General features: G+C 43.9%; 1 protein-coding gene across 1 annotated transcript in view; it reads right to left on the minus strand.

The window, feature by feature from the left end:
- The window catches only part of TMEM245 (transmembrane protein 245), an 84,696-nt gene extending 80,216 nt beyond the window's left edge, over window positions 1-4,480 (minus strand). Inside the window, exon 1 of the mRNA XM_039870660.1 lies at window positions 3,873-4,480. Within this exon, the coding sequence (XP_039726594.1) occupies window positions 3,873-4,469 (597 nt within the window). The 5' untranslated portion in view covers window positions 4,470-4,480. The remainder of the gene's footprint in view (window positions 1-3,872) is intronic.
- Window positions 4,481-10,418: the final 5,938 nt, after the last annotated feature.

Genomic DNA, 10,418 nt, shown 5'->3' on the forward strand with positions numbered 1-10,418 from the left:
ATGAAGCCACAGCCCTAATCATGGCCCAATCAGCTAGTGCTTTGGGTACTTCATTCTTCTCTAAGTCAGCTTAATGCTATTTTGAAAACTCTTCTCTTTGTGGTATTGGAACTTAAGAGTCAAGAAATTTTTTTTAATCAAAATCTTTAACTGAGAAAGAACGTAAGCACTGGAAATCTTCCTCCTTACTGTTGCCAGGCAAGTCAAAACACATCCCGAAAAGAGTTCAGAAGTGGAATGGAGGAGGCCTGGATGGCTCGTGTACACCTCCTAAGAGCCTCACCGGCAGTACTACCAAACTCATTTGATGTGCAAAACTGAACATCAAGGAACCTTACAAATTGTCCACGCTAATCTCACACTTCACACAACTGGTGTTGAGTAGTAGCCCAAGGAAGAGCCCTGGTCTGTTCAAGGTCACAAAGCAAGTTACTGACAGAACTCAGTTTAGAATTTACACTCTTCTCATCTTTCAACCACTATTCTTCCTACCTCACACTTCTTTATAAAGTAAAATGGAAACGATGGGAACAGAGACCCTAGAGAACACAAACCTATTACTATTGCAAAAACTGTTAACAGGTCTTCGGATTTTTCTAACAAGTCTGAACTAATGGAGAGAGGAAACTAAAACACTCCTAGCAAAGAAAAATGGTGGCGCGGGGGAGGCCATTAGCTTTTCAGATTTATCTTGACACCTCTACACTGTGGGGAGATGCCAAGGACTCTAAGGACTGAGTCACATGTGAACTTGGGGCAACCAATGATTTTTAAGTGATTAGAAATCACTAAGTCGGTACAACATTCTAACATATTTGAAACTGTTTAAAAAGAATTACTCATACCATAATGATTAGTCTTTCATTTGTAAGCAGGACGTGTGTTAGGAGACTGAAGTCAAGGAAAAGAGCTAGGAGGCTGAATTAACCCAAAAGTGAGATGAAGAGGAGCTGAACTGGAAGGATAAACTGGTAACAAAGGAAAATAGGGGCACTACACAGGAAAACTGAACCGTACTTGGAAATTCAGATACAAGGATAAAAGCGAGAAAGGAGATGACTAAGGTTTCTAGATGACTCAGGGGTCTTTGGGAGAACATGTGTGGTTAGTCCAACCCTGATATTCTTGCATTTTTTTCCTAATTACTAAAAACAATTCATAGTAAAAAAAAAAAAAAAATTTAAACACAACATATTGGGGGAAAACTTTTAAATCCTTATTGAAGCAAGTTACCGACAGAGTTCAGTATAATGTATGTCATAGCAGTTTATATTTTTTATAAAGAATGACAAAGGGACTTCGATTGGTATTCAACAGATAGGTCTGTTGAATACCATTTACCAATAGAACAGATCAACTTCTAATCGATCTTGTCAACTGTGAAATCTCTCCCTCCTACTTCACATGATTGAGAATGAAATAACACACATGAAAGTACCTAATCTAGTGCCTGGTTCATACCTCTCAAAAATTTTATCTTAAATGTATGAATTGTCAGCTCTCCAAAATGTAGATTTGCTTAAATGTAACTTTTCTCTTTGCCTCTCTATCTATACCTCTCTTCAGCAGCAGGCTCAAATTTACAAGTTGTCCGGAAAGCATAAAAACTTTTCCTATACCAGGCAGCCCTGCTTGGCTTTACAAAACCAAACCAGCTGTGAACTATGAGACAGAATAGATACGAGTGGGCTCTCTGCCCAGTCACCTGACCTACTTTTACCTCATGTCAGGCCTTAATCAGCACTTCTGGGAGAGAGCTAAGGACTCCTTGTCTCTGTTCTCAGGTACACCTCACCTCTACCCACCCACCCCTACGCTGCTTCAAGAAAACAAGACTGCAAGCCTGTTTCTCTCGAACTCAGATCAGCCTCCAGGCTCTGCTCTCAATTTAGCCCCTCTACCACTGCACTCATTTCTAATTAACTCATCCTGTCTCATTTATAATAGAGTTTTTACCCCCTCCTCTTCTCCCCTGCTCCCACCACTTCAGCCAAATAGCTGGGTTTCAAGTCATTTTAAAATCATTTTATCAGCTTGCCCTTCCTCCACACTCTAGCCTAACGGATCTTGGCCCTTCTCTTCTGCTCATCCACAAACTGTACAGAGGTATTTAAGTAAAATTCAAAGATGGGGTTTGTCTTTAGCAAAAAGATAATCAAAACTATATACACTAAGCTGTGGGCACTTCTTTACAAGTATTCAATTCCAGAAATGCTTCATTTTCCACTAATCATGACAATTTACTCATGTATTCAATTTCCTACTCTAGTATGAAAATACCCTATTTATCTATGCTAGACCTTTCTTTTCTAATTTCCTACAGTTTAGTGGATATGTTACTTGGTCATCGCTACAGTAATTTACAGTAAATTGTAATAACGAGTCAAAAAAAGTTAGAATCTACAAATGTGTCTGACTCTAACAAGACTGAATTTCTTGAGGACAGCAACATGTCATAGTAGTCTTTACATTTTTTAACAGCATATAGTATTGTCTTTTATATGAAGCATTCAATGAACTTAACTGAATTATGAAAAAAAAAAGGTAAAAGAGAATACTGAACTGGAACTCCATAAATGTGAACCATGGATCATAATTTGAGTGACTTTGGGACAATCACATTCTCTGGACATCAGAACCCTCTCCTGAAGAGTGGCAGGCTTCAGGCAATAGAGAGTAAATTAATTCTAGAATCACTTCCACACACAATCCAGCAAACTCCAGGAGGTGAAAGAGGGTTGTTCTACATCCCTCCTCCCCATCACGACGGAAATGGCCCTCTTGGAAGTGAAGGCTTCTGTCTGATCACTTAGCAGTTGCACACCAGCAGCATCACAAAATTCAGATGAGCTCCTCTCCATTACCTTGCAATAAGTTGCTGGCCCATAATTGGTGGGTAATGAATTTATCTATGTTATATGCACCTCCAAGTCAGAGCCTACACCTTACTCCTTTTTAAATCCCTTAAAGCCTAATATATAACAGCAATATCAATCAACTTTTAACTTGACCTGAGAAGCAGTATCAAGAGAAGAGTTCTGGGATCAATTATCACTTTACCAATAACCTTCAGCAAGTCAAAACTCTGCCGGACAAATAAGAACTATTCTGCAACTTGACGTCGAGGTGCATTTAACACTGACAGAAGTGAATAAAATTATTTTCAAATGGTTCTGTTTATTGACAAATTAGCTTTCTTTTGCATTAAATATCCACTTGTTTTTAACAGTCCCCAGTTAAATAGCTGGATAATTAACTGGTCTATAATCTGATCTGAATTAGGAAAGGTGTCACGAGATTATTTTTGAAATCCCTTCCAATTCTAAAGCATTGTAATGTTCTATGAATATGCCCGGGGTGATCCAAAAATCACAATCTTTAATCCAGTCTGCTTAAGTAATCCAGTCAGAGGAGGCGTGCTGTGGTACAGCAGTCCTTGCACAACCTAAGTTGTGTCTAGCTCTGACATCCAGAAAGGTCCCACGTGAGCTGAACTGAAGACGGCTGAAGCCCCGCCCATCCCCATGACCAGGAGTAAATCCAACTCCACCTACCGATGCTCTGGAGTCCCTACCTGCAAGCGGGACAGCAACTCCTAACAGGGTTCCCCTAAGAGGGTCTATTAGGATGGGGCGATGGACAGGCAAACTGTTTCAAACACACCCTCCTTCTCTTTGGAAGGAAGCGTATCAAGCTCCTCAGGTGCATAGGAAGGAAGGCGGAAACTGACATTGCCGCACAGGTGTGGACCTCTGGTCGCCCTTGCACAGCGAGAAGGGGCTGCAGGATCGCACCCCGGTGCACTGGGGCTGTAGAGAAGACTACTGTGTGCCCGCCGGAACCACGGAGGGACCGGGCCCAGGCTCACTCACCCACAGGCTGCTGAAGTAGTCCAGCCCGCGGCAGATGAGCGCGCCTGCGTGCGCCAGCAGCACCTGCACGCCCAGGTAGCTGCCAAGGCTATAGAGGCCGTAGAGTAGCGGGCCCCCGGCGCCCAGCAGCACCAGCAAACGGCGGCGGCGCAGCGCCTGCTCGCCCAGGGCCTCGACGCCGTAGTCTGCGAAGCAGAGCGGCAGCAGCAGCGCGGCCAGCACGATGGGCGTGTGCGCGCGGTGCAGGCGCTGCAGCCAGTGGCGGCCCAGGCGCGTCAGAGAGCTCTTAAAGGGGTGCAGGAAGGTGCCGCACAGCACGGCCCACAGCAGCGGCCGCAGGAAGGCCTCCAGGATGAAGTAGACGAGCACTGCAGCCCCGCAGCACAGGCACACGAACAGCACGGCCCCCGTGTTGTAGAAGGCCTGCTTGATGGGCTTGTCGAAGCGCAGCGCCAACGCGGCCGTCCGCGGGGTCTCCCCGCAGCCGCCACCGCTGCCGCCCGGCGTGACCGTGCGCGGAATCCGCGACGCCGGGCTCGGGGATTCCCGCGGACTGGGCGCCTCGGCAGGGCCGCCGCCACCGCCGCCGTCGGCCATGGCGCCTCTGCTGCCGCTGCCGCCGCCGCCGCCGCCGCCGCCTCCGAGAGGCGGTACTGGGAAGCCATCGGCGAGTGGCAGGGTGGGCGTTGCGCGGCGTTGTGGGAGTTGTAGTTTCTCGATGGCCACCGAGCGCTTGCGGAACCTTTAGCAAACTACCACTCCCAGAGAGTATAGGGCGAATCCTTTCGCTCCCGGGCTCCTTTCGCCCATTGGTCCCCGCAGAATCCAAGTAACAGGTTTCTGGGCTCAAAATCCTATGAGGGGGAAAAGGCTCCCTTCACCAATTGGTTAATGTCAACTTTTCGGGTGACAGAGTCCCAAAAGAGGCACATTCACAGATTGAAAACCCAGGCTGCACATTAGAATCTTGAAGGGGAGTACTTATAAAAGACCAATCCCCATATTCTATTTTATTGATTTAATTAATAAACACTTAAGAGTGTTTGCCCTGGTATATTTGGCAGGATTTTAAACAGCGATTATCATGTGGCAGGTCCTGTTCTAAGGGCCTCATTCCTAGTAACACACATAATCCTTAGAACAACTCTACAAAGAAGATTGTGTTTTTAACTTCACTTTACAAAGAGGAACAGTGAGGCACAGACAAGTACCTCGCCAAGATCACACAGCTAGTAAGTGGCAGTATAAGGATTCGAACTCCTAAATCTGTTCTCTTGCCTACTATGTTAATTGGTCTGACAGGGATCCTTCGGCATATTTTTAAAGCTCTTCAGAGGACTGTAAAATGTAGCTACTGGTTGACAATCATCCGTGTAGGTGTCAGCATGGGAGCAACTCTTGAAAAAGCTCTAAATCAGAGTCTCAAACGACCCCAGGTGTTTTGTTTTGTTTCTGAGACTTTGGGTCAGGTCAATTTAAGCTCCCAACCCCAATTTCCTCTCTGTCACATGGGAATTATAATAATAGAAGCTCTTATCTCAGAAGAGAAAAAGCAGCTCTGGGACAGTGCAAGGTGCTTCTGTTCTGTTGAGATGGTCTTAAGACACAAGCCTGCTAATGAAACATCTCAAACAGCTTTTTTGTTTTTTAGAAAGGTTTTTACTGAGTACTCAATATATGAGTGCTTCAAAACCCTGCGAGTTATCCCTTTTCTGTTTTCAATAAGTCTTAAAGTTAAAAAAAATAATAATTCCTTTCCATCTCATGTTTGAATTTCAGATCAGTCTGATTTTCAAATGGTCTTCGAACTCTGACTCTGTTAATATTTTGCTTCAGTAGTCCTTCATTTTGCTTTGCTTCTTAACTGCTTTGTCTGGGCCTGCTGAGGTTACGGTTACAAGTTATGGTCACATTTGCTTTTAGTATCCATTTTACACTGACTCAAGCTCCTATTTATAGAAAAACAATGCCTCGGTCTCCCTCCCAAAAAGTCCTCGGTGATTTCCGGGGAATCCCAAAGGGATGCCTCACATATACCCAGAGACATGAGTCAACCACCAACCACCCTATGTCCACCCTGCTGCCCACATAGCTCACTGAGTTCAGTGCCCATCATAAGATGGCCAGAGCCTGTGTCACTATTTCCAGACCCTGGATACTTCCAAACTTCTAATCCTCAGGGTACCAAAGCAGAGCTAGGTTCTACTCGGAGATGGGAAAGAAGTCCTTCTCCTTGACTCGAAGACTCTGTGCCCTTTTGTCACCCAACCTGTAAACTAGGTCACTGTGCCCAATGTATTATATTTCCTCTCACAAAGAGTTTCTTCCATGTCTGACCTTCAGTCCTCTAACCACAGGGGCTCAAAAACCATCCAAAGGGGCAGTGAGGGAGCAAAGACCAAACCATCCCTTCTGTCCTCCAACCAGTTACAAAAGATCTCATGTTGCATAACAAAAGCAACTATCAATGGATGCAAACAGAAACTGACGTATGTATGCATTGGACACGAGGGGTAGGGTAATGTTGCTTAAACTGTGTTGGGACCCCAGCTCAGCAAATCAAAAATGCCCTGTCATAGTGCTCTGCTTCCAAGTCTCAATGAAAGGCAAAATTGCTGACCACTTCAAAATTGTTATAATGGCCAAACCAATAGAACTGACAGGTTTCCGATAGAATTTCTAGTCATGAATGGAACTCTAACAGAAATGAAGTTTGAGGCACTGGAAACTTACACCATTTGTATGGCCTAACACAAGGCTGGGTTCCCACAGGATTTTGCTCATCCTTCTATAATTGCATTCACCAACACTGCAGTCAATGTCAGTGGTTTTCATGAGTTTAAGGCATTTCTGTTTCCTCAGCACTTGGCACCGCATAAGACATTTACCATACAGGTTAGAAGCTCAGTAAGTGTTTGCTGAGCATGTGAATAAATGAGTGATGTCCTTTTTTAAAAAAATGTTTGTACTTCTTGTGTGAGAAATAGTGTTGAAACCCTAGGAATGTTTTTTCTAGGTATTCTTTATAGTTGAAAGAGAAAAATCAAAATACTAGGATATAGGGCCTGCAAACAATTTGAGAAGAGCATATGCAGTTCTCTCAAATCTCTACCTCACAGGGCATGTGCTTTTAGGCGGCTCCTCTAAAATACAAGGCTACTTGGGTTTTCCTTGTTGGCCTCACACAACAGCTCACTCCAATGACCTCGGGGAAGAACAGACTCCATAATTATCCAGGGTACAGTGAAGGTAAAATACATTCAGAGGAGTGGATCCAGAAGCTGGCCCTGGAACCACACTGCCTTTGGCCCTCCTGAACCAATGAACTTCCTAATTGTTTAATCTAGTTTCAGTTGGATTTTACGTTTCTTGCAACAGATAGCTTTCTGGCTTACAAAATAATAATACCTACATCATTGATTGCTGTGAGGATGGAATGAGAGACTGTGTCTACAGTAGCAGCAGCACAGTGCCTGGGACATGGTGAGAATCTGCTAGTAGCTATCAGGGTGACTCTTCACTTTGTCCTAGAGAAGCCAAGAGGCATCTCTTAAACAACAATTAATGTCCACAGACTCGCAAGGTATCAAGATAACAGCCCCAGAGATAAAACAAACACAGGTAGGGAGAAGGTTCTTCAAGGCATTGTATCTTCTGTAGATTCCTCCATGTGTCTCCATAAACGTTTACTGAGTTGTACTAAACACCTGCTTTGTACAAAGTCCAGTGCTTACAATGGAGTGTGTACATTATGTAGAAAGTGGTACGCACAGTGCTGGAGGAGAGACCATGTGAAAATGTACTCAGACATGCATTCAGATTTCAAATATGAGTTACCACTTTTTAGCAAAGTTTATGGCAGACATTGCTAATCAACCACTGAAATACTTCCCACTGAGCCTAGACGCAGCTTCAAAATCCTTCTCAGTGGGACGTTCTAGGGAGCCACTACTCACTGAACAAAGTAGGTACACAAGATGACATGTATTTGCTTTCCCTACTGTAACTAACCATTGAGTATCTGATACTAGATAAAACTGGCAGACTCAAAATGTAGATAACTGGTTTAGAAGAAAACAGTGTGTGTGTGATAAGTAACTATGAGATTAAAAAAAAATCTCAATGGTTGAGAATAAATGATTCAAACAAGCCTGATACAATCAGGCCCTTCCAAACTCCCTAATTATTCCCCCTTATCTCTCCTCTTCTCATGCTGGATATGTGACCTCACTTACAGCACAGGTCCTGCCAGTTCACTGAGTGGAGTATAGCCTTTCCTGCCTCCAGGCTCCTGTCTTTCTAGTCTGGGTTCCCGTCCTTTCGACTGTGCTATCCAGCGGCAGCTAACCTTCCATGCCATGTTGACAAAGACAATTTTATCAGTCTGTAAAAAAGTCGATGAAAAGATTATCAGTTGATTCAACCAACCCAGTTTAAGACCCATGCACCCAGGAAAGGGCAAGATGAATAAAAAAAAGCTTGGGAAGATCTTTGAGGGGGGGAATAAAACAAACAAACCATACTTTTTTAAAAAGTCTGCAACCAAAGTAACTCTCCCTTTCTCTTCTATGGTGAGGAGAAGGTTGATAGAGAAAATGGGCATCTGCAAGGTAAATTTCGTGATTCACAATTATTGCGGAAAGCCAGAATTGCTGGTCTGAAAAGTGGCTGGCTCTTCGTCTTCCCAGAAGTGATTTTAACTGAAACATTTTATCTGGAATGGTTGAAATTTGAGTTATGGATCAGGATTTGGAATTCCCAGCCTGTCCCTTCCTTGGCTCTACTCCAAACAATATACTCCAACTAAGGCCGAGGCCATCCAACAGCCAGCCTTCTACTGCAAATCGGAGCAAGACAGAAAACCGGAAGATGGGGGTTGCATTTCAAATTGCCCAGACTAATTCCTCTTTATTCGTATGAACTGTCTTCATTTGGGAACCAAGTCTGGCTGGTTTTGAATCCTAAGTGTCACCTTTTTGTATACTCTTGTCACCATATTGATGTCGCTGCAGCCTCTAGCTGGTCTGTCTGCCCTTTTGCTCCTTCCAATTAATTCTCTACATTGCAGCCAATGTGATCTTTATAAAATATAATTTGATCTCTTCGAAGCCTCCTTATCTTGTGGGAAGGTGTCCAAGCTCTATTAAGACTTCCAAGGTTCAAGGTGATGGACCTGTCTCACCTGTCCCCACTCCCATTACCCCGCCCAGCAATGTGGCTCTCAAAGATATCCAGGTCCCAATCCCCAAAACCTGTCAATTTACATAGTAACAGGCACTTTGCAGATAAGATTAAGTTAAGGATTTCGAGATAGGGAGATTATCCTGGATTATATGAGTGGGGCCCTAATATAATCACAAAGTATCTTTATCAGAGGGAGAGAGGAAGATTAGACTATATAAGAGGAGAAGCCATCTGACCACAGAAGCAGACACTAGAATGATGAAGCCATGAGCCAAAGAAAGAATACCCACAGCTTCCAGAAGCTGGAAGGGGCAAGGAAAGGTCCTCTTTCCTGGAGTTTCCAGAAGAAATAGCCCTGCCAATATCTTGATTTTAGTTCTACAAGATTCAGTTCAGACTTCTGGCCTCTGGAACTGCAAGAGAATACATTTCTGTTGTTCTAAGCCATCAATTTGTTAATTTGTTACAGCAGCAATAGGAAACTGTGACAATTCTTGTCAAATCACAATGGTTCCTCAACACACCATGGTGATCTTTCTTCTGGGGCTGCACTCTGCTCTTCCTTAAGTTTCAGCTTCACTACCACCTCCTGCCCTCCTGGCTGTCCCAAGCTGGATGAGGGCCCCTATTCCAGATTTGCACCACACCTGAGCATTTCCTTACCACTGCTGTCACTGAAAGGTATCACCGTGGTATCTGACTCCCTAACAAGGCTGTGTGCCTCTTAGGGGCAGAAATCAAGGGCTGTTCTTTCCGAAGTCTTCTTGTGCAGTGTCTAGCATAGGGATCGGCACATAAGAGTCCTCAATAAATATTTATGGAATGAATGAACAAGTGGTTAAAGCTTCTGGATGCCGGAGACTTTTATGTCCGCTCCACTTCAGCCGTCTCTTCTTACAGCTTACCCCCTGGCCCTTGCACCTGGGACTGAGGCCTAAGAAATTTCCAAATCAAACATCAACCAGGGGCAAGTCTGACAGCTGGGCTCCCCACGGAGAACACTGCAAAATAAATACCACAGGGAAACCTAAAATACCAAAACACAATAAATACTTGGTGTTTTTTTGTGGGGGTCGGGGGGGGCGGTGAGAATTAGAGTCTGTAATGCAGAATGTGATAATGCCTAATTATTTCATAACATGACATTCCTTGAGTTTCTCAACTTAGCCCCAGTAGCACCAGCAGCTCAGCTACTACATCCTGTAGTTTCCATATTTCCTTAATGATTCATAAAGCTGTACAACTAAACTCTAACTATTCCTGATATATAATATGATTTAGTTACCAATAAGGCTCATAATAGAAGTTCTTATAACTAAGTTCTTAGACTTAGTTAGGCACTATTAACCAAGTAATACACTT

This window comes from Pteropus medius, unplaced genomic scaffold (genome assembly GCF_902729225.1).
Source record: "Pteropus medius unplaced genomic scaffold, Ma_sr-lr_union100, whole genome shotgun sequence".
Classification (NCBI taxonomy): Eukaryota; Metazoa; Chordata; class Mammalia; order Chiroptera; family Pteropodidae; genus Pteropus; species Pteropus medius.